Consider the following 26,181-nt stretch of genomic DNA (forward strand, 5'->3'; position numbering starts at 1 on the left):
GTGTGTGTTTGTTGTGTACCACCAACAAGAAGTTCATAATGACTGACTTTCCTTCCACATGGGTGCTCATCAAGGGCAAACGAGCCACTTCAGTGAAAGAAAAGGCGCGGTTTAGCTTTTACGAACATACCAATTTCACCTACATCGGCCACGGCACGGACCGTGGATGAAAAATCCCTTTCGGTGCGCTATCTTCCCTATTCACGCTTTCTCGCCATCAGCCGGCACATGGAAACGTCTTTCAATCATACGACCGTATCATCTTCCGGTCCGTTCAGCTGTCCGGGAATGACGATCAAAGGCCTACGGTCTCGACTGCATCGCCCGGTAGAAACCCATAAATCATCCACGGTTGACCGCGAAAGCATGCGTGTCCGGGAGAAGGTTGAAGTGAAGCTTTATCTTCTGCCCGGCGCACAAGTCGCACAAACCATGGTCCGGTGAACTGAAGATCGCTGGTGATCATCATGAGACCCGTTCCCTTCAATTAGACACCTTAACGTTGACGGAACTGCTGCCGATGGTGGCAATTGGTGTTGTTGTTGGGCAGAGTTTTTTTTTGAACCTAACCTAACCAACCCACCAGCCCCAGTAAAACAAATAATCAGCAACATAATTGGAAAATTAATGCACACTCATTGATGCTGTCGTTGCTGGAGGTTTATTTGGAGGTTGTTGCGCATTCAAGGCTGTTTCGGATACGTCCGTGTGCACTGTTTCAACGTGTAATCGAACAAATCGAGCCTCACCAATACCCCAACGGAAAAAAATCGGCGAGTAAGCATTAAAAACTGTCAAGTCAGAATAAGCTTACTTCAACGAAAATCGTCCCAGGCCCAAAAATGCGGTGGTCTATTATGCGGTACACGACATACAGACACACACGTACACAGAAACGCCGTCCGTTCAAAACCCATTTTGCTTTTTTTTTTTGCCAAACATTTCCGAACCGGCATACTGGTTGTATGGAAAGTAATGCTGGCGAATTGATTAAACGATCCGGTTTGGACACTAATGAGATAATTTCACAAGCATACTTCATAATGCACAGCGATCATCTCGAGATCGAGAGTGAGCGAAGTGAGTGAAATCTTCTTTCAATTATGGGGTGTCGACAGGGTTTTCACTTTTTCCGGCTTTTCAGCTTTTCCGACCAACCAATCAAATTTCGACAGATATTGATCAAGCGAAAAATGCCAACGCTTGCGAACTGGACCTGGTGTGAAAACAATGAAAAGCAATCAATCCCTCCAGCACTGGGGGAATGTTTTGTTAAAAATGGCCTAGAATGGTTCGTTCCATTGGTTTTCTCTAACGAAGCGTCAATCAACACAAAGTGTCTTTCATTCAGTATTCTAATACAAAACATTCAGAAGTAATACTACGCCAGAAGTAGTAGCGGTCATACGAGCAACCAGTGTTGTGAACGGTGATGTTCATTGACATGCAATTGCTGACATTCACTCTGTTCGAAGATTCGCATTCGCATCCAGCTCTTTCATTTGACATTCACGTTAAAAAATGTCATTCGACACAATGACATTTTTTGAATCCATTCATTTGACTATTCGTTTGACCATCAATAGTAGGCTACGCAAACCTTATAGTTTGTCTTGTAATTTATATTCAATTAACAATTTGTTGAACGACTGTGCTTTGCAGGAATCCTTTAGGTGACACAAAATACGGTGTGGCGAGATTACCTGGAGCAGTGATTGAGTGAAACCGTAATAAATCGCCCAAACTAAATCTTCATTGATTTCAATATAAAAAAAGAATATCTTAGTTTTATCCCAAAAATGAAAACTTCATTAATGATTATTTTGTTCCCAGCGTCCACGCATTATAATTTACGGAATTCCTTCGGATATTATGTTTCGAAAAAAATGTCAAAAAATGTCAAATGACATTCAAACTACACTGTTTACATTTCATGTCGCCGCAGAAACTATGACGGTAAAACAAAAATGAATATCACTCCATGAATGTCATGTCATGGCAACGTAGAATGTCTTCGAAGAAAAATTGATTTTGATAGACGCTTGCTACGAATGTCATAAAAAATGTTAACAGTTCACAACACTGCGAGCAACCTAAACGGTGTAAAGCGACCGTGAATATGGATGAAAATTAAAGCTTCGGTTGGGTTGTAACGATTGAGAAACCAATCAGCCGAAACTGCATGCCACTCCCGCGGTCGGTCGCACCAAACAAATGGTAGGAACGGAAGTTCCAAAGGAAATAGATTGTAAACATCACCCTACGCGATCGCGCAATGGTGGAGCGCCGGCTGTGTACTGCTGTGTCTCACTGCTACCAAACTCCAGGTTGGGCTGCAGCCACAAACGATTGGAAATTACGATGGCTATCACTCAAAATCCAAATCAACCAACTCGACGAAACGCAACGGAAATTTGTTTAGTTAGTGTTGCTTTCGTTTTTATTTCCACTCCACGCCAAACTTCAACTCCAAGTCCACTTTCACGATTATCATCATCTTCCTCTGTTGGACGAGTTCTTCGTTTCGTTGCAATCGACTCACACATTATTTATGCTTACTTTCCTGTACACGTACACACACACAAACACTTTACCTCCGGTAAGCTAATGTTTTATCAATTTGCGAATCGAATTGATCACTCGAAAGGGAAAGCCATCATCAGGTTGATTTGGTGGGCTTCAAAAGCGTCCTAGATACAGTTTTACGCCCCAGACAAACACACGCGCGTACTTTTAAATATCATCAATCTCACTTTCAAACGAGATTTCTATAATTATTTTAATTATTCCTTTAAGAACAGCATTGCACCCGCTATCATTTCCACCCAACACTGATCTGTGGCATCGTCAAAAGTCACAGTGGATCTAACGCTCCAGGCATTTGGTTGTCATTGCTGGTTGCGGGAAAAAGTGCTCCAGCATGGTACCGACAAAGTAGTTTGCTAAAAATAACAACTTTACGATCTCCCCTAACGCTGGATCACGCATCCAACCGTATGCAATCGGGCTGTAACTTCATTGTGCCCGGATCGCCCCATAGGTCGCCCCCTCGTAGAATTCTATTTTACGCTCCAGAGAAAGATGGCACACAAGTGGATGTACAGAAATTAAGAACGTGAAACAGTGATCGAAGAGATCACACGACGAACGAAGAGACAAACGAGCAGCCAAGAAAGTATCCCATCAAAACTTGTCCGTGGTACTATAAAAAGAAAAGTTCTCGTCCGGCCACAAATGATACCGCAGCCAGGCTATTCCGAAGTGCAGTTCACCGGTTTTTTTCTGAAAAAAGAAGCACGTATACCCTCCTCGCGGTTGAATGAGTACAATAAAATTAGAAGCGAACCCCACATTAAAAAAAAAACAGAAAACCCTTTTGGACACCCAGAGGAACCTGAAGCTATTGGAGTCATTTTGGGACAAATGGGAAACAACTCTTCGGCGATGGTACGGTACTGCTTCTGTTGTGGAGAAATTATTAGAAGAATGTTGAAAGTAAACAGTCCAACGCACAAACCACCGCGCGCACCGTATCGTCGTCATCGTTGTGCCGATGATCCCGGATTCTTCCCGTTTAAGAGCCTCAAGTCTAAGCAATCTAAGATGTGCCGGCACCAATACGATGCCAACAGGCAGCATGTTGGGGAGGTAAGATTCAATGAAGTTGTGTAAACATTTACACATGTTCCACATAACCCTATCTTTACTCTTTTTCAGTATCTCTCTCTCTCTCTCTCTTCCTCTTATTCGTTTCCGACGATCCTCTTCAATTGCCGGTTCATACTCATTATCATGTGTATGCCGGAGATGAACCCAAGGGAATGCCACTGTCGGCGGAAGTCAAAACTTCGCCGACATGCCCGCATCACCGGACGAATGATTTTAGGGAATTTCATTTCCTTTTTCTGCACTTTTTCTTCTGGCGTATTCCCTTCGGTGTGGGCTCTGGGTGGTAGAATTCTAACAGCCATCATTTAAATTCCTCCTAATCAATTTGTCGCCGTGGAGCGGTTTGTCACGAGCGCAACAAATGCCACCCAAAAAAAAAGGAATCCACCCGTATACTTACAATTTGGCTAATTTCCGTAATCGGCACATTTGGCGGTGGTGTCGGTGAAGATGACGAAGAGGACGGTGAAGATGTGGAGGACATTGTGCTGGACGAGGATGTGGAGGTTGACTTGTTACGTGGCGGTGCCGGTGGAGGTGTAATCGGCAGCACGTTCACGTTGCAATCCTTCGAGTTCCGGTTGGGCGATATGCGTGCCGGAAAACTCAACGTTTTCGTCCACTGTGACAAACTGCGCACCATGATGCACGAAGTTTTTGTTTCGTTTTTATTAACCACACTGGTCTAATCACGATCAAACGTCCGCAGCTATGGCAACACCGGTTACAACACACACGGGAAGTGAACACTGACCGTGGACGATGGCTAATACCATTTGATCGGGCTAAATCACACAGCAAAAGATAACTTTGTCAAGACGATTTTCCACCAGCACGACCTTCACGGTGCCGTTGTATAAACCCACCCGCCTACACAATTTGGCCCGGTTTTCGATGTCGAAGGCACAGACGATCGATTGTGAATGGCAAAAGACGATCGTTTCCTTTTTAACTGTTATTGCATCATTTGCCACACAGTCACACTTTTGTTTTTGGGCCCACACTTTTAAAATAAGTTTTCCACTGTAATATTAACACACTGCACGCACTGTTCGTGTAGATAAGATAATTAACATCACACTTATTTTTAACGGTGTAAGTTTCGTGTCCTACGTAGTGTAGGAGTTGTACAAAACGAAAAAAATAAACTTCTAACTCAAGCAGCGACGAGACCCATGACCGTACTCACGCGAGTTAAAAACGAATTTGAAATCCCTGGTGAGCTGCTTCTCTCATCGATGCTCGATGGTTGAAACCGCAGCACTGAACCCGACGCTATAACCGCATGGGTGAAACGATGCGATGCGAACGAGCTCGTTCTCTTTCTAGCTAGTTGCGCTTAAAGCTATACGCAGCTGCCAGCTGATGTTTATGTTGTTTTCAGATTGCACTAACACAAGCGTGGTGGCTTGTAAATCCGGTGCGAAACGGAATTGTGCTATGTTGTGCAGGTTGAAAAATATTCAAAAATTAGAGCTGCATTTTTCGTACGGTCTGCATTCGTTTGAGGATGTATGCATTTGTTTTGAATCACTTAGTGACAGTTTAAAATCCTTTGAATAAGATTTTTTAAACAAAAAACTAAGAAAAATAAGCACATGCATTAAACCTGTCCAAGCTTCGTATAAGGCAGTGTTGCGTGGTTCAACATTAAATAGAGCTCATTCGGAAGAAGCCAGCTGTTCCAGGACGGTGAGCCCAACATGGAACAACCTTCGGAAGGCAAACAAGACAAGACAACGCTGTAAAAAAAAAGCATAAACGAAGCCGTGATGCCTGTGTGCTGTGTTGCACGACCGTTTATGACCGTGTTGGTGCGACCCGTTCAAACTTGTCCGTTCCTGTACCGAGCGGCGTAGTTATTATGCTCGCTAAGGCTCGTCTGCTGTGTCGTATGCCGATGGAGCGAGGGTATCGGGTTGGTTCCCTGTTCCGTTCCGCTATGCATCATCCGTACCGTGGCTGCACAACATGCTTCATTCATCGTCCCACTCACACCAATACACATCCGTCGTCACCCGGAGGCTCACGATCGTGTCCCACCGTGTAGCGAAAGGTCCCGTTCCTTATGCTTTTTTCAACCTTTTTTTTACCACACCTTCTCACCTTCTGCTTTGCTGTTGTTGATGATCTATGCAATGCTCTGCCTCTTGCGATCATGTCGCTTCATGATGATCTTTGTCCATTTTGGTCGAGCATCCATGGTACGATCGCTTTTTATTTCTGTCTTCTGATACAATGTTCGTTGTTTAATAATTTTGTTACGATTTGTCTGTTTACTACACCGTGAGTTCGGTACGATCCTTTAACGTTGGTGTTCATTTCCGGCCGCAATAAAACATCCCATCGAAGACACTCTCACTGTTTGTTTGGAAATCTTGATTCAAGCATAAGTAAACAGTTACCGGAAAAGGGATTACATATTGCACCGTTGTAAAGCTGAAAGAAATCTTTGCTTCGAAGCGCATAGAAGAGATCCTTCCTAGAATCGATTTTAACATGTGTATTGTAATAGTGTCGAAATTGTGAGATCAAAATTATTGACTAAAATTTTGGTTGCATCTTAATTGCACAACGCCAAATTTCAGTATTAATAATTTTTATATTAGAATGTTTTGTGTTTACAAACCCTTCCATGCTTTTGAAAAAATCGCAAGCCATATGTTTAATATTTTAATTTTGTTACCCGAGATACATTCTTCGACCCTTATCAGGTTTCCTTTCTTTTTTTGCAATGAATTTTAATGTTTTTTTCTTTATGTTACTTCCAAATACTTTATGCAAGCGCGAATGTAACACAACACATGGCGCAGGTTGGTGATTTTTCTACATGAAAGGTTAGAAACTGCATACTACAAACTAACATAACATTCTTTGCATTCTATTACGTTTGTATATGTAAGCCTAAAACTTCAAATGCAAGCTTGTGCAAGTAATTAAAAATGCAAACGTTATGTTCCCTTCATTCGATCCGGTAGTCTCTCGAGTTTGGCGGAAACTAAATCGAAACAAAAACGGTCCCAAAAGAATGAAAGAAATGTGTCCACGAACCCGTACAGTGAAAACATCTGCTACCCACAGTAACACAGTGTGCGTTTCGGAAAGTGCATTCAAAGGCAAAAAGAAAAGAAAGCACACAATATTATGGGGTGAATGCTGTTAATGGAGGGGTTATGGTGCATCAGTGCAACGATCGGTCGATTGCAACGCATTTGCAATATTTGACATTCATTGTAGGCTTTCGAGAATGCTATCGGAATGCTAGAACCTTTGTTTTTTTTCTTTAAACATTATTAAAATCTTTTCAAAATTATTTCGAATAGAATCTAAGGGAAAATAAATAATAAATAAAACCCAAAAGAATGTTGGGTTTAAAAGTGTGTTAGCAATCGCTTATTAATCCTACGGCACATAACGAAATCGATATGCCAACATTGACATTTACTTAAGAATCGTTACATCAATTTGAGATAATCATACAACCTTCCAGCTGGGCAGGGTTGTGCAACAAGCGCGATAGCACTAGATAACTTCGTCATTGTGGTCCACTTTCGGTGTTTAGCGCGCACATTTCGATATCACATTTAATTAAATTCAATCTTCAATCAATTTCGCTGGCCTCTGCATCTTCCTTCCCTCCATAAAGTGGTTTGAAATAAGACCTACGCCTTGGCGGTGGCATTTTTCGATAGAATTCACCATCTCACTACCGAAAAGGTCAAGTGGTTTGCTCGCTATCCCAGGACTTCGAAGGGAACGCGAGTGCGTGAAGGAAAATAGCATATTTCGAACCTCATCATCCACAGCCTACGCGCCTGATTGTATACTCCCGAGCCGTCTATACCAGTCTGAGTCTATGCGCACATATAGCAATACATTACGCAACGCCAGCCCATGAAGCCCTAGGCCGAGGCAAGTGAGTTCTTCGTGGAACGCTACCGAGGTCTATGAATGGCGCCACTGCCTGCGGATCAACTGTCAAATTATCTATGGGCGCGCACGTCGTCGTGGGAAGCGTGGGGACCCATTTGGGTCCATTCGCCGGCGGTTGTTTATGCTGGCCTAGGCAGCTTCGATTTGACCGAAAAGGGTTTTGTAGCGCGGGATGGTTGGTGATCGTGCGAAGCGCTAAACTGGTTCCACGAGTTTTCGCTAATACATTTGCACTTGGTGCACGTACACTTTGAGCAAAGCAGTTTGTGTCGTGCTGTGTGAAAGGCACTGCACACTTCACGGCACGAAAAGGGTTTTTTTTCAACGAAATGTTTCGCTGATAAATAGTGCAAGAAATCTTTATTGTACGCATTGGTATGGTAAACTAACATTTCTACATTATCAATACATTTTTTGGGGGGAAAATATTCCCTCGTCTTCGAAACAAAGTAGTCGATTTCGATATACTTACATTTTAGCTTTTAAGAATAACGTTACATTAATCGCGATCGCTTTCCTATGACGATTGCTTTTCAATCCAGTACTAGAACGATGACTTACTGGCACAAATAGACAAGGTGGGTCTCAAGCCTCAAAGACTTCTTCATCCATTGGCCAGGCTGCTTCGACTTCAAAGGGCTTTACGAACAAACGAACAAACCCCAACGAACAGCCTTCCAATCCACACAGTCGCTAGTGCTTGACGCTGTACTTTGCCTAATGGTCTAAGCTCCATGCTACGGGAACATGTTTGTAACCCGAACAAACACGTTTGTACATGCCTTCTTCTCACTGAATCACCCACATACGAATGGATGCCGCATCCAAGGTAAATCAGCTCCAAAACCCAACGATCGCCCAGTTTATGGAGAGGTATGACTTTTTTTTCTTCAATTTTCTGTCACGACTTGCGTCTTTGCCTGTGCGATGATCGCGACGGGATCGCATTTTTCCGTTACGATCGCCTCCGGGCAAGGTCATAGAAGGCCGCGCGTACTAATACCAGTAAAAGTGGCAGTGTTCGCGAGTGCGATGATCGCATCCTCCGCCCGGAAAGGTGCGGACGGCCATTACAGTCCACTTAGTTACAATTGTATGGCAATGGATAAGGATTGGAACGGGGCATGGCTTCAAGAGACGTTTCTCTTGACACAGTACCGAAGGGGTTGTAGATGCTTGCCAGCCGGCTATACCGACTGGAGCAGTGTGGTTCGAGCAAAACGGTTTTGTTGCGTTTCGCTTCTTTTTCACCCGGTGACTGTAGATAGGCTGCTCGCGAAACGGTGGCCAGTGTGCCAATTTCCCAGCTTTTAACCGTACGTTCGTACACGACCGAACCAGCAGTCGGATGCATTCCTTCAAGCGACGATTTTCTTCTTTCGATCCGCTGCGCGTGCTTCTTTTCACCGCACTGCGTCACTGAGCCGAGTCTCTGGCGGTGCGGTGTGTAGGTTTGTGGTTTAAGACAAGGTGTTGGAAAGTGCAATACGCGAGCTGTTTTTACTCATTCGCACAAACACGGAAACCACCGGTCGCTGCGTGAGAAAAATACGGCTACGATTGCGATCAGCTTGGGACGGCGATATTTCGCTGTCTGTTTGCCGCATTTGCTTGTCGCCGTTGTGGTTGTGGCGGGGTACGAGACCGTACACTAGCAGTCGGTCATGTTTAGCATAGCGAAATGGTCGCAAAACGAGTTGCCATTTTGCGCGTACAATCACAGATTATGTGGTGTGGGAGTTGCTGGCATGTGAGGTTTGCTCTTTTCATTGGTACTTGGTATTTCTTGTAGCTGCTATTTGTCATAGATGTTCGCATGAGACATCCTGCGGAAAGCATAACAATGGTAGATGATGGCTTCGATTCCGAAGAGCCATTCCAACACAACTGGGAAAATTACTTTCGCAAACATTGCTCTGGTGTTGGATAGAACCATCATAGCATTTTCTTTTGTTTGAAGTCTATCATCATCAACCTCAATGGGCCTGGGGTCTCAATTTGAGCATCTGAATTACTGCTTCGGTTAGTAGAAGCACATTAAACAAGATGCCCACCAACATAACCCGATTTGTATGGTTGTTTTTCAACATTCTTCTGGATATCGATTGTGGATCGCCACCGACAATGATGGCGTCTATCGTCTGCATTCCTTGCTCATCTCCAACAGTGTTCCCGTTCGTTATCAGTGCAGCCACCATGGAAGCTTGGTGCACTGTGTCATTTAGATTTCCGTACGCTTCGTAGCACTAGAGAGTTAGGTTTCCATTATTTGGGCGTACTCTTCACGCCTAATTTCCTGCTTCGAGGTAACGACGCAACACCGTACGGTTAGAGCTGCCGCTGTTATCTGTTGACCAATTATCGGTTCCGTACCGGGCACATCAACAAAGAGTGACAACTGTTGGTGGCACCTTCCGTGTAACGAATTCCGTTCTTCGCTCCTACTCAACGTCAGCAATGAGAAACGGAACGGACAAAGACAAAATAAAGGTCGTACATAGCACGCAACCGAAACCATGCGGAACCCACCAGCACCTTCATCGAATGATGGTTGTTTTATGACATCTTCGGGTGCGCATGATGACTCCCTCTCTGCCAACTGTCTGACTCATGCAGGTTCGCAACGGTCACCGTGGCAAGGGAAGTTGAGTTTTGAATTCAGGTTTGAAAACTCTCACCTCACCGGTTGAGGTAGGTCCATCGAAGCTTATCACGACCTGAGGCCACCTGAGTGTAGCGACAAACGAAAAAAAAACCATTCTAACCGTCACACAAAAGCATTAGAAGGAAGGGTGCGACACAAAAGAGGCGCACAGAATCTTTGCGACGGGTCTTTATCTCTACGTTCACTTTGCGTCCTTTCTGAGGGTGTTCTTAGATATTTTCGGTTGTCTGTACTTCTGCCACAGAAGACCTAACAAACAATCGAACTGCGTAAAGGAATTAGATACGGATGGTGGCAATCTGCTCAACGGTTTTACTGGTCGAAGTTTCGGAGAATGATTTCTTCCTTCCAAAGAAGACAACCGAGCAGAAGAAGACGCACCAACGAAGAAGGACAAAAACAAGATTTATCTGGACGTTGCAAGTTCGCAGGTATCCAACAGCGTGGCTTTCGCGTAAACTAAACTCGCATGCCTTTTTCGCCCAATAACGTCGGCGACGGAAAAGAATGAATGACAAACGAATATTTTGTTTTGTTTGGTTCGTCTCTTCAAATATTCTTCCCAACTCGTTTGCGTTGTAGTGAATGAGTAATCAGTTAATAAGGCTGATTATGTAAAATTGTATTAATTTTGAAAATTCCCATTTACGTGATCACGCAAATTTCAATATCCATCAGTATCTGGTAAATATAAGGTAAGATACCGAATGCTTAATTTTTTGAATAAAGATAAGCATGAACAATGGAGGTTATCTAAAATTATGACTATCGTTAAAAGTGTACAATATCGAACAGTGCTTCTGAACTTACTCTAGAGCCAACCACAATAAGTAGACCACTAGAAGAAAGTAAAATAGGAGGGAAATCGAAAATGAATCCAGTAATTGAATTGTTTCTTCAAAGGCATTTGAGTTTGTATTGAAATTATTTTTTTAATTTCAAAATCAATAGAAAGTCCATCCGTATCCATCCATCCGAAGGTCCACAGCTAATGAACTACACAAATGAGACCGTTGGGAGTGTTGTGCAAATGAAGTTAAATTTGTTATTGCTTATAATATTTATGACCAAGTATTGCCAAACTCGGAAAACAATCAAGGATCGTCACTGATTTATGTGGATTTTAATTGAAATGTCTGGTTTTGAATAAGCAACTTCTTCCCAAGGCAAGAACCGAGAGAAAGGATCTTAAATTTCAGTTTAATGTGCTTGGTTTAGCTCACACATTTTGGATGATGCAATGTTTACAGGGAATGGAAGAATTCGCCAACACAATTCAGCTAAAGAAAATTAAGAGTGATCTACCCATGTTTGAGCTGTTGCGGTTTCTTGTCGTTTCTCAACATTTGCTCACATCCAATCGCTTATTGCAGTGTTTGGCCAAATTCTCGTCGAATTCTTTGAAAAGACGTGGAGTTTACTGATCACCTGAACATTATTTTGAATACGATGAAGTAATTTTTAAAAATTGCTTTATTATATCAAAAATAAACTGGTGATATTTTGACATGCAAATGAGCATAGTTCTTGTGATAAAGAAAATTATCATCCTTAACCAACAACCGAACTCTAGAATGATGTAAGAACGGTTAATGTTGTATGCAAAAACTACATTCCCACCTTGATCTCCAGTCGTTGAATCCTTCCTGCGCCAAATTTCACAACAATACATTTGTATATGGATTGTTTGCGAAATGGATCACAAAAAGCCCTTATTGTTATGTTTGTGGTGCGTAAATAATTGTTTCAAACCCCGGCCACAACCCACACTTCGATTCAAAATAAAGCTTCATAACCAAATCCTGGAATCCTGACCATTTCTTCCCAAGCCTCAAACTAACTGCAGGTAGAGCTCGGTTCATATACAGACCGCGCAGGAAGTGGTAATTTACACTAATAACAGGAAATCATGTTGCCTTCACCACACCAAACTAAAACGTTGTGTGTGCCGAAAAGCGAGGACCATTCGTCTGCTACGGAGCCCGGTGCAATGCACTTCGGTTTCGATCGTACGGCAAAAACGTCAAACCGCAACTCGAAACCAAACCGCTCACGAAGAAATGCAGATGTTGCGAAATGTGCGTCGTTCAGCGTTCTGCGAAAGGTTTGCGTTTCGGTGGGCTCGTACATTTCCCCAGCAACATCGGTCAAAGCCGATTCGGTTGCAGTGCATGAATGAAAACTGCTGAAGGGCTCACGTAAGTGCTGTTATGTTTTTATGCTGTTTTCTGCTGATACCCATTCGATGAGCTGCAGCACTGCCAATTTTTGGGCAACCCTTCACCCTTGTCCCACAAGGAATGGTTGTGAGCGCGTGAGACATACGACGGTAACGTGAACTGAGATGATGACACTGTTGAAAATTTTGCACTGGACAAATTTCTTGCAAAGCGCCACTGCCTTTGGACGGTGGTGGCAGCGGAGCGTGAGCAGAAGAACCAACTGGAAAGGACACAGAGCTGGCCCCAAAACAACTTCCCGAGCTGCTTTCGTTCAAATTACCATCGACAGCTGCGTCGGACATTCCATTCATGGACGAGCTTTCGAGGCAATGAGAAACGGTGTGCTGTTTCCCGTTTCGACACGAGCAAGTTCAGAATTAACCTTCAAAGGTCGTATTGGTGGTACGTTTTTCCCCCTTCCCGGCGTATAGACGATACTGATGAATAAATGAAATCTAAAGCGAGAGACAAGATTACCAAAGTGATCCGGCAGAAACATACGCCAGACGCGAATGAAGATCCCAAGCGTGGCTTTCACACGAACGGATCTTTGATTGAGAATTTGGAAGGAATGCGGAATTTGAATGACTTTCAATCGATTCTGGACATAATGTTAGATTTCCGGATGATCATTAACTTAAACTACAGAAATTATTACATTCGCTTGGTCTCACTTCGTTGTAAGGTGGCGTTCGTCATTGTAGTCGAAAAATGTGCCCATCTGTTCCCTAAATGTCGACGTCGATTCAACACTTAAAATGTGATGAGGTACATTGTACAAATTATTTAAAATATTCAAACCAGCTTAAACAAGATATTTTCATCTGATTCATCTGCAAGACAATTCTGGAAAGCCGCAGCTTTTCACCTGGTGTCCGTTATGATGTGCGATGCGAATATTTCGAAATCGTTAAAGCCAGTCCACGCTGCCACCTGCCTTCATGTGTGTTCAGCAACACGAACAGTTTAACATCTGCAAAAGATTGGGGATACAGCCGTTTACGGTTGCCATCAAGAAGGTACCAGCTGCTTCGTCTAGCTTAGGGTTACTTCATTTTAAGTATAATGAAGCACTTTTAAGCTTGGACAGCTGCTGTCTACATCGTTTCGGAATGTCCGGATGTATGATTACTTAGTATGATGATAAAATACTTTTGTTACTCTTAACAGGAAGGTATGCTAATGATTATATTTCATCTGCGTAATATCACGACTTTAATCTGATCGTCAAAAAAAAATTGATTTCACGTGATGATTTCACGAAGAATCGGAGAACAGGTTACAGCTGAACATACGAGACAGCACAGGCACGCACAGTAGTAGTAGTCAGTCGTTTCTTACGGAAACCGTGCTAAATTACACACAGAACAAATAGGCTACTGGCTTGTTCGTGTTTTCTACCGACTCATGTACCATTCTCATCACCCAACCAATAGTTGATCTTGTGTATTTATTTTATCCCTTTTTAACAAAGCTCCCTTTAACCTTGTACTTGGGCGGCATGATAAGTCTCCCTGGTCCGAATTGTATAAATGGCCGTAAATAGGTCTATTTGAATTTCACGGATATTAAGATGCTTATAACACATCTGCCAGCGAGCGAGTGTCGGATGGGAACGAAGGTCCTATTAATCACCTTGGGTTGATTAGCGTCCATGGATCCATTCGAGGGCCCATCAACTGAAGTTTGAATTGGTGTATGCATTTGTAGCTTCAAATAAATATATATGAACATCGCTTGATGAAGAAGAACAAAAAACAACATTCAAGACATACTGGAACGATACGCTTGCTGACGGAGTTATTCTGCCACCTGGTACTTGATCTTGAATTTCAGACTGTGAAGTATGTAGGTTCTTTTTTGTTAGTGTACAATCTTGAAGCATTCCGATAACTTAACGGTTTTGCTACTGCTTCACATGCTTTATCCCGGTACGTTCAGCCGGTTGTGCCACTGAAAATGTCACTTATGCAATGTACACTGTTCCTTTTAGCCTCATAACGACATCTTTAGAAACCGGATATTGATAATATTTCTGTTGGAATGTCACCTCACGGGATGGAAGCGATACATTTTTATATTCCACGCTTAGTGTCGCTTGTTTGACCAACTCTTTAGCGAAAAAAAGTCACTAATACCAGACAAAGTTTGATTACAAAGATGCCCTTAATATGCCTTTCACGTTCCGTGACTAATTTTGCGAGTTCGTGCTTTGCTGCTTTTCGCACACAATATTTCCTAATTACCTCTCGAGTATTGCATATGCGAAATGAGCACCAGCGCACCAGTTCAAACAAAGTGAGTCGAATTTGTTAGCCCATTTGGTTACCTCGGTAATAATATTTGGGAGCGTGATTCCGTGCTTTATTAGAACAATACAAGGACCGAGGAAACCGAGAGCTGATGGAAATATTTTCTCATGGGTTTAGACCGCAACAGTCCTCACTTTGAGCTCGTACTGAAGATAGCGAGGCGAGAAATGAATACAGTCTCGGACTGCGTGCCGTGCTGCAAAGGAAGGCACTTTCGGCACAAACTAATTTGATTTTCCTTAGTTTGAAAAAGGTACGACACATGCATACCATACCAGTCGGATCTTCGTTTAGGATGGCTGACTACATGCCCGAAACCGAATGCCTAGAAAAGCTAAATGATGATAATAATCAATAATTAACGATTTGGTATGCAACTTTTTGAAGCGATCGCCCGACTCGAGCTGCGGTGAACTGCGGGCTTTTGCTTCTCAGATTTCAGACCGGTGGTGCCTTGGACTGATGGTCGATTTGTTTGATTATTGGTATTTCTTTTCTTCATTTGTATTGCTCTTCATTTTTTCGTATCTACGCTGCGAGTCAAAATGATCCATCCATCCTCGCACCGAGATCAAGATCATTTCCGTACATTGTTCTGGTGGAGCACATTACACGTTTGCGACCGGGGCAGGGGGATTTTACACATTGAGCCATACTGTAGGAAGATGATCCCTCTCTCCGTCGTGAGATAGCAATTTTTCAACTCAATCTCAAGGAATTCGTCCCAGAAGTCTAGGTTCCCACCGGCAGCACTCTGTACGCGCACGCCACCTGGAAAGAACGTTCGCATTCTTCGTGACCGATAATTGACGATTTTGCTTGGAACTTACCAGAGGTTCCCGATTCGGTCTCATTAGCTTCAACCGTTTTTGCGCAATGTGTTGTGCGATGGTTGTTGTACCGAAAAATTGCACCCGAAAAACCCGTCTCATCGACACGGTCAACGGAAGCAAATTATTTAGCGTTGCTTGCTGGTCGAGAATAAGGGACGAGACGAGTGAAAGTGTACAAAAATGTTTGAGCTTCTGACGAGACGTGTACAACTGGCAGCACTAGTGGCTGGCACTACGTTTACGAAAGACCTTGCAATGTCGGCTGCGTTGCTGTTGGGTCGTTTTTTTCATTTCTCCTAAAGCATTCTCTTTGCAGCAGTGCCACACATTAAACTTAAACTGGTGGGTAACTGCCAACGGCCGTACAACTGGAATAATTGCAAAAAAGGAAACCCGAGAGAAAAAAAAACCTGTACCAATGCACAACTGCCATCCGAAGAAACAGGAAAGGTAAGTTGAATACCCGATCTAGCTTTCTTTCCTGCCACTGGAACGGCCATAGTCAACGGAAGAAACCATGCAAAAACAGTACGACGGCGATGGGATGATGGTTAAATAGTTGCAGTCGGTCAGTGGACTTTTGGGTTCACGATGGGTCTCTGATCGATTTACTTTAGGTGAACACAGAATGTTGGGCTTTTTAACGGTCTTATGTAATGTATCTGACATGGAAAAGCTATATGACACCATTGTTTAGGGCACTATTTGTTCTTATCTAAAGTTATATCTTTATGAAACTCGTCCAATGGTTTAAAAGCAGGTAAATGTAATGACCTATTCCTCCAATTTAGAGTATATTACTCATTAAATTACAAGAAAGAAAGAAATATCAAGTATAAAATTAAATTATAAAAACAGATGAATTCGGTTTCAAAAGCAAACAAATATTTTAACATTTTACTTCCAAATATTTCCAAAACAAACGAGAACGTCTTATTCAAATCTGTTTATAAAACAACAAACAAACCTTTTCATGGTTAACGTCTCAACTGCACATGCAAACATGCAATGGCTAATTTGCGCAGGCAGGTGCATTCTATGTGCGTGTTACGTCTTGAATACTCGCCACAACATAAACACTGTGCTGTGACATTTTGCTGGAAAGAAAACCGTTATTCCATTTTTTTTTCAGTGTAAGAAAATAACACTTTGTAACCACTGCACTAAACGCTGTCTTTTTCATACTTCAGCGTGGATTATTTCATTGTTTAAACCAAGTCATGTGTTTCCATTTCGGAATATATTTTTAAATGCATATTTTAACGTAGATTTAGTGAAAAAGGTTCTGTTTAGACAAACTGTTTTCAAATGAGGATATTTTCAACGACTCATCGGATTATGATCGAAGCGTTTTCTAAAGTTCCTTGCTTTACTTGTAAATGAACTTTCGGCTTAAGTTGCTGTTTTGCAAACAACACATTCCATTCCACACATCACACTCCATATTCCATAGTAATCAAGTATTTCTCAGTTAACACATTTGAGAAAGAAGACTATTTTCCAGTGTTGATTGAATCTGGTTTAGATTCAGGAATTTGAATGAATCTTTGAACTGAATGAATGATTTTAAATCTCTATTCTTAAGAATCATTAATAGTATTAGATTCATAGATGCATCTTTGAGCATTCAGGAATCTCTGAGGATATATTTTTTGGGGATTCACGAATCTTAGAGGATACATGATTGTTTGAGAATTCGATTCCAGACATGAATAACTTCACATTGCAAATTCATATGAATCTTTTCAAAGAGTCTTATTTTGAGTGATATTTTGATAGTTCTATTTCTATAAGACCATTTTAAACATATATGGCGAACGGTACTTATGTTTGTTGTTGTTTATTCCAGACCCATTGATACAAAGGAAAAATAGTTCAACTCCCAACAAAGCATAGTTCAGAGGCACGAAAATCCAGTGTGACTAAGTTCAGGTCATTTGTTACCAGCTGACAAACGATGGACTAAATCCAATCTGTCCATTAGCATCATAGGTCCATTCGGAAGGGTTCCAATGAATGCAACCTCTCGTCAACTTACCAACGAATGTAATTATTCACCATTTTGTAAAGGCATCATGCCATCCAGCCTCACCAATGTTGAATATTAATTATCTCATGTTGGATTTGAATCTTGTAAAAGGGGTTCACCGAACCATACCGTTGCATTCATTTGTAGGATTAATACAGTTCAGATTTAGAGGTCATTGCTCTACCAAACGGATACTTTTGAAGTGAATTCTGGTTGACCGATCGGTATGTACCATAAATATGTGAGTTTCATTGAATATGCTACACCTAGTCCATAAGTCCATAGCATAAGTCTAATTTTGCTGCATAGAACGATTAGGTTTATTTAATAAAAAATAATTAAACTTGATAAATGTAAACTTCAAAAAAAGCTTTTATTAAACCAAGGTTTGTATGAAAAACAAGTGTTTTTTTAATATAAAACTATTAAACCGAATATGAAACACATAGCATCAGCCCTTGTATGACTGGTTAACGTATTAAAAACTTAATTATTTCACTTAACTGTAGTTCTTAAAGCCCTTTAAGGTTTCAATAATTTGTCATATTCATACTCTACGCATTATGCTCTCTCCAGAGAATTCGTTTTTGTCAAAAGAACTGAAGCAGATGTTGTCATTGAAACGTTCAATACATACATTCTATTTTCGATCCCAACCAGGACCCGATCCCTGCACTTTGATTTAGGTCTTGTTCCAATGTTTCTATTCCTTTGAGCCTTTCCTTCCATCAGTGCTGCGTTCTGCTGCACGCTGAAGGCGTTGCTTCTGTGCAATCTGATCAGCCGAACCAGATCACCGAAGGAAGATGTGCCTCATACAGGACACATCCTTCAGCTACGCACAGCGACACAAGAAGGCAAGCTTTTTCAACAGGAAACCACACTCCACATGCACGGGTATGGGATAACATCTGCCCGGGTCTGGAACATGATCGTATTTTATAGAGTTTCTTTTCTGTTTGCGTTTAATTCTTTTCCCTTCCTTTGGGTGCTCCATCCGTGGCGGTATGCGTTTCTGATTTTTTTTTCCAGTGAAAGGACAAGCATTCCAGCATCAGAACGCTCGAGGTACATCCTGTCAATGTGTAAAACGTGCCACAAAGATTGTGGATTTCGTGTTTTTTTGTTCGCTTATATCCTACTTTCCATTATGATGAACCGACAAAATTGTAATTCGATCGGAAGAGAATCAGTTCAATGGATCTTGCACTGTTGAAGTTTACTTCCTTCCTCTTTCGGTGACCACACAATTTTTGCGGAAATAAAAATGCTTCCAATTGATTGAAGAAATTTTCAAACATCCCAAATACATACAATTTATTTCATAGAATATAAACTGCCACTGGCTTTTTAGACCATTTATTGATTTGTTTCCTTTACAGTTTTCACAATTATTATAATTTGTGCCAATTATCCAAAGATAAAGTCAACCTAATCTCTTAAGTCTTCCAAAAACCTAAATCATACTTATCTTTTGTTTGTTGGTATAACAAATTGCAAAATGGAAGATTTTCTTTGTAGAAGAAAAAAAAATCTCAAACCCTTTTCCAAATAAGCTAATCACACATGCATGTGGTTTTCTTCTTAACTGTACTTTATCCGTTCAAAGATTATTCTATACGGACTAGCCGCATTGAGCCACTCTGCTCACTAGTGCAAAAATGAAACATTGTTTGAAACAATCAACGCTCGGGGACGGACAACATATGCTGTCCAGATCTCGACCCTTTTCCTGGAGGAAGTGTGATATAGCATAGCATTTACGGTGCCCTCCTGACACGTATTTACTCCCACCAACATGAGTGCGGTAAGTTCACATTTTGAATGACTGCGTCAGATGTTGTACGGCAAACATTCCCAGTTTTCCACACCACATGTTCAACACGTTGGTACCACCCTCGCTCCATACTGTTCGGAGATCCGTATGCTGGATAACAATTAAGGGATTTTAGAAGCTTGCTACCCATGCACCTACTTTATGCAGCTCAGCAGGGCACGAAACCAGCTAAGCTGAAGCACTTTCAACCGAAACATTTATGCTGGTACGTACGCAAACTCGGCTGTTTCATTGAACATTATTTTTTCTACTATTCTGTGCAAAAGAGCTGATAATTTTTTCCCCTCCCGCTATGAATGGTACTTGTGAAATTGTGGAAAATACAACAATAACATTCTTTCTAACAACCGGGAAAGCCAAACGTTCGTTAGCGCCACCACGTGCTGATCGTATGAGGATCGTAAACTACAGAATCCGAAAACTTTACGATGCCGTTTTGCTTAGAAAGCTATAAAATCTCCAGCATTAAACGCTGTTTGAGGAACCGATTAATTTTATAGCTCCGATCACCTCTTATAATACGAGTTCCCAAATTTGTCTTAAATTGTGATCCTTATACGTGTACATGCCATGGTGCCACATGATGCATCTAGCGTCGTTAAAATAATGTTGGTGAATGGTCACATCTGTAGAGTGTGAAACTTTTATAGAACGTTGATGTGCGAGATGAAATTCTCGCTGCATCATTTCTTTAAATTAGAACACTGTAGCAGATAATATCTAATCTGCTATACAGCTAGTATTAAAGTAACAGCTATTACAAAAATCAGACTTTGGGATCGGTATTTAAGAAATAGACAACACAAGTTTGCAACCCAAATCTATAATGACCCACATAAAGTACATGAGTGCAATGCAAGTAGGCTACATACATGTGCTGCGTAAGCATTGGCCACAACCGTGGGAAACGTCAACAAGTAGAACCCGGATGTTTATTTAATAACACCAAATCAAAAATCAAAACTGACCCGCGCAGCGAAGCCCAAAATTGTTTACGAGGCAAAATATGTCCACGCTATGACAAAAGCGTTTAAGCGCAAGAAAGTAGGTCAACCCGCGAGGCTCCGCCCAAGAACGACAAAGGCGTTAAACTTAAGCATACTTTTAGAATGATATATAATAAAGTACCGGGCCAAAGTAAGACAGACTTAATCTGGACTTGGCATAGAACGTAACCAATCTGTGTCCGTTTATTTCCAGACCATTGAGTAACGTCTCAATGTGTCCAACGTTCGTAAAGTCCGCGCTTCACTAATTTCCACCAAGTGATGGAACGGGAAGAAAGTCCGATGATAAGATAGGTGACAAAACAGGTAAAGTCAAAACCTGTTACATGGCGACCGTGACTTTAATCGGCAATCTTCGGATGGAAAAACTGTCTCATCGAGTGAGTCTATTAAAGAAACACTAAAAGTGCGTAATGTGAACAACAGTGCAGTTATAACCACGTTAAAAATACAGTCGACAATGTGAATCCAAACAATATGCATAGAAGGATGGTGTCAATATTGAGATCCCGAGAAAAAAAAAAAGAGACAAAACATTTGCGCCAAACGTGATGATTAGCAAGTGTGCATTAAAAATGCAAAAGTGTAGCAGAAAACAATAAGTGAATTGAAAAATTGACGATACAGCAAATTTTGGCAGTGTACAGTTAACGTGTTACACAGGTAAAAGTGTACCAGAAGTGCATATGTATACCAGAATTGCATAAGCAACACATGTACGTGAAGAAATAAAAATGGGTGGAAAAAACTCTACTCCAACTACGAAAGTGCAAGGAGATAATGATCTTACGATCATTCAAACACAGAATGTACACAGTGAACAGCACGTCAATCACGAACTCAAGTTGAATCTGGTGTTAATAATGGTGACGATTGTGTTAATCATCAAAGTACTAAAAATGGCATACAAGATGGTTTCGCGGCAGGCAGAAAGAAGAGCAATCCAAACATTAACGCTGCCAAAGTGAGTGATAATGAACGAGTGAGAGCGGAAAAGCAAAACAAGGCGAGTGGAAGGCGAGACCACGGCTCACAAATGGTGACCGGCGGGATCCCAAGAGGCAGGAGCCTCCAACGTTGAAGACATCGATCAGGAACCCCACGAAGAGCAGCCGATAAGAAGAAAACAACCAGGCAACATGATCAGCAGATGAATTGCAGAAAATACACCGGCAAGTAAAGGAGTAACTATTAATCAATGCAAAATAGACAGGTATGTCAAAACTAATAGAATTAGTTCAAAAATTACAATATATCCTTAAGAAATTAAACGATAAAACTCAAAAATTAAGAACGAGTAGACTAACACAACTAAAATTGCAAGCTGAGGAATTACATAAGGAGATCCAAAAGGAAATAGAAATAAATAACAGAAAATACGGTATAGAGGAAATAATACAGCTAAAACGCACCGCAAAAAATGCATGGGAAGAAATCTGCTGCAAAATAGAAAACGAATTGATAAACTCGTCGTTAGAAAGTTTAGCCGAGGAAACAGAGATAAAAGAGCAAAAACCTCAGGCAACATTTAAAACAAAAGAAATAAAAATGACTAATTTTGATATAAAATTAGCCACAGGGCTAGTACCCATCTACGATGGATCAGCTGAATTGTTTAGCACCTTCGAAGATGCCTCTAAGTTACTGTTCGAGTTGAACGAACAACACGAAGAAATGCTAGTAAAATTTTTAAGAACTAGATTAACAGGTAAAGCAAGAATAGGATTACCAACTTCGATAACAACATTCAAAGAACTATTGGATGATATAAAATTAAGGTGTGAAGAGAAAACTAATCCCGACAAAGTAATAGCAAAACTTAGAGCAATAAAATCCGGAGATACTCAAAAGATTTGCAATGAAGTAGAATTGTTGACAGCAAAGTTAAAGGTAATTTACCTAGAACAAGGAATCCCAGAAAAAGTTGCAAACGACATGATCGTGAAAAAAGGAATAGATACTCTAAAGGAGAAGATCACTAATGCGGAAACAAAAACGCTTCTGAAGGCAGGAACATTTACGACCATAACAGACGTTACACAAAAAGTAATGGAAAACGAGGGTGATGATACTAACAAACACATTTTCAACGTTAGAATGCCTGACAAACCATATACTAGGAATAACACCTACAATAACAACACAAATCACCGATACAACAAATACAAACAAAACTACGCGTATCACCAGAAGCGAGTTACTAACAACTACAACGACAGAAACAGGTACAATTCAGATAATAGGCCACAACAAAATTATAGGGCAAACCCACAAAACACTAGAAACCAAAACTGGCGAACAAATAATAATCGCCGTATTTACCAAACGTCAGTACAAGCACAAGGAAACAATTTTTTAGATCAACCCATGTCGTCCCAAATCAACGACACATATTCGCAATAAATTTAACGGGAGCAGACTACATCAAATTAAAAATACAGGCTACAGATGATGCATATTGCATCTTAATGGTAGATACAGGTGCATCAGTATCGCTACTGAAGCGAAACAAAGTAAAACCATATTCTAACATTAATACTAACAACCTAATCACACTAACAGGCATTTGTAATAACCCGATCAGTACAGTAGGCTCACTAGATACAGACTTACATTTCAACAACGCCATAATCAACCATAATTTTCATTTAATTACCGAAAATGTTGAATTACTGGCAGATGGAATTTTGGGAAGAGACTTCTTCAAACACTACAATTGCGACATTTTATATCGAATGGAATCACTCCATTTGATCCATAACGGTATAGAAGTGTATCATCCGTTGGAAGATGGAGACGTCAAGGGAATGTACCTACCTCCACGAAGCGAAGTTATAAAGAAAATCAGATTTACACATATTACAGAAGATTCTATCATATCAGCACAAGAAATTAAACCAGGAGTTTTTTGCGGTAACACAATTATTAGCAAAAATAACCAGTTCATCAAATTTATTAATACTAGAGATGAACCAATACAAATCAAGAATAATGAATTTAAGCCACAAATTGAACCGCTACAAAATTATAACATACTCAAATTTAACACAACAGCCGATAACAAAAAAGATAGAGTAAACAAACTTTTGGCAAAAATCAACATAGAAAATGGCACAGCAACAGATAGACAAAGATTACAACAAGTTATTTCACAATATAACGACATCTTTTGTCTAGAAAATGATCAGATTACTACGAACAATTTTTATACACAGGAAATACAGCTAAAAGACAATATTCCCACATATATACCAAATTACAAACAGATACACGCACAGACAGAAGAAGTACATAAACAGGTAAATAAAATGTTACAAGATGACATAATAGAACATTCTGTGTCTTCTTATAACTCACCTATCCTGTTAGTACCAAAAAAGGCAACCGACGGAAACAAGAAATGGAGACTTGTTGTTGACTTTCGACAACTCAACAAAAAAGTACTACCTGACAAATTCCCATTGCCTCGAATTGATTTCATTTTAGATCAGCTAGGAAGAGCAAAATATTTTAGTACTTTAGATCTTATGTCAGGTTTTCATCAAATACCCCTTGAACAAAACTCAAGAAAATATACGGCATTTTCAACAACGACAGGTCATTACCAATTCAAACGAATGCCTTTTGGATTGAACATTAGCCCCAACAGCTTTCAGCGTATGATGGCTATCGCTATGGCAGGTTTAACACCTGAGCTAGCATTTGTATATATAGATGATATAATAGTTACTGGATGCAGCGCGCAGCATCACATCAGTAACTTAGTTAAAGTTTTTGATAGGCTAAGAAAATATAATCTTAAGCTTAACCCAGAAAAATGCCACTTTTTCAAAACAGAAGTAACATATTTAGGGCATAAAATTACTGATAAAGGAATTTATCCAGATGATTCAAAATATGAGTCTATAAAGAAATTCCCCATACCAACTAGCGCCGACGAATCCAGAAGATTCGTCGCTTTTTGTAATTATTATAGAAAATTTATAAAAGATTTTGCAAAGATTGCAAAACCTTTAAATAACCTAATTAAAAAGGAAATAAAATTCGAATGGACAACGGAATGTCAAAATGCATTCGACACATTAAAGCAAAGATTACTTTCACCAACTATCCTAAAGTACCCAGATTTCACCAAACAATTTATAATAACGACAGATGCTTCAGATATGGCTTGCGGAGCAGTATTGTCACAAATAACAGATGGTAATGACCATCCAATAGCATTTGCCAGCAAAGGTTTCACCCCGGGTGAAAAGAACAAACCAATAATCGAAAAAGAATTAACAGCAATACATTGGGCTATTGACTATTTCAAACCATATGTATACGGCAGAAAATTCTTAGTACGAACAGATCATAGACCTTTAGTATATCTGTTCGGTATGAAAAACCCAACTTCTAAACTCACAAGGATGAGACTAGATTTGGAAGAATTCGATTTTGACATTGAATTCCTATCTGGAAAAGCAAATGTAACTGCTGATGCATTGTCACGAATAGTGATTAACTCAAATGAACTAAAAGCATCAATTCCAAAGTTAAAGAGTGAAACAGTACTCATGGTAAACACTAGGGCAATGGCAAGAAAGGGTCAAGTCTCACAAAAGAAACATGAAAAACAGACGAGGATTGATCACCCCACAGTCTGGGAAGCAAATAAAGCTTCAGAAGTGAAAAAACTTCTTAAAATAAAAACGGCCAAAACAAAGAAAAAACTCGAGATAGTGGTATACAACCACAATTATAATAAAGCGCTAGGAATGACCGATATTCCATTACATAAAAATGCGAAAACAAGCCAAACATTAGAGTTTGCGCTGCATCAAGTATGCCAAATCGCAAAGAAATACAAAAGAGACAAAGTAGCTCTATCAACAAATGATAGCATATTCCAATATTATTCCCTGCAGACAATCAAAGAAATAGCAAATAAAGCTATATCCGATACTGAAATTGTCGTGTATACTCCGCCCAGGTGGATAGAATCGCAGGATGAAAGGCTAAGAATAATCTCGGATTATCATGTGAGCCCTTCGGGAGGACACATAGGCCAATATCGATTGTATAGCAAATTAAAAGAAAAATATAACTGGAAGCATATGAAGACGGATATCCGCAAATTTATACAAAAATGTAAAGCATGCATAACGAATAAAACGACAAGACATACGAAAGAAGAAACAGTTGTGACGACAACTCCTTCAAAACCATTTGACGTAATAGCAATAGATACAGTAGGACCACTACCGAAAACAAATAATAACAATAGATACGCTGTAACAATTCAATGTGAACTAACCAAGTATATAGTATTAATACCCATTTACAACAAAGAAGCTAACACAATAGCAAAAGCATTGGTAGAAAACTTCATACTAACATTTGGAAATTTTGTAGAACTAAAATCAGATCAAGGTTTGGAATACAACAACGAAGTGTTGAGGAAAATTTCCGAAATTCTCAAAATTAAACAATCATTTGCTACAGCATATCACCCACAAACAATAGGAGCGTTAGAAAGAAATCATAGAAGCCTAAACGAATATCTAAGGAGTTACACTAATGAACACCACGATGATTGGGATCAATGGACAAAATTCTATGAATTCGTTTACAATACCACAATGCACACAGCTACAGGATATACACCTTACGAACTAGTTTTCGGAAGACA

At 40.5% G+C, this 26,181-nt stretch overlaps 1 protein-coding gene across 3 annotated transcripts in view; it reads right to left on the bottom strand.

Annotated features, from left to right (window-relative positions):
- LOC125765245 (TNF receptor-associated factor 4) overlaps positions 1-26,181 on the bottom strand; it is a 39,101-nt gene that overhangs the window by 5,614 nt on the left and 7,306 nt on the right. The window contains exon 1 of one of the 3 annotated variants that reach the window (XM_049430167.1): positions 4,070-5,377. The exons of the other annotated variants lie outside the window; for them this stretch is intronic. Coding sequence (XP_049286124.1) covers positions 4,070-4,312 — 243 coding nt within the window. The 5' untranslated portion in view covers positions 4,313-5,377. Of the gene's footprint in view, positions 1-4,069; positions 5,378-26,181 lie in introns of those variants that run through there. 3 annotated transcript variants of the gene reach the window in all.

The sequence above is a fragment of the Anopheles funestus genome, chromosome 2RL, assembly GCF_943734845.2.
Source record: "Anopheles funestus chromosome 2RL, idAnoFuneDA-416_04, whole genome shotgun sequence".
Classification (NCBI taxonomy): domain Eukaryota; kingdom Metazoa; phylum Arthropoda; class Insecta; order Diptera; family Culicidae; genus Anopheles; species Anopheles funestus.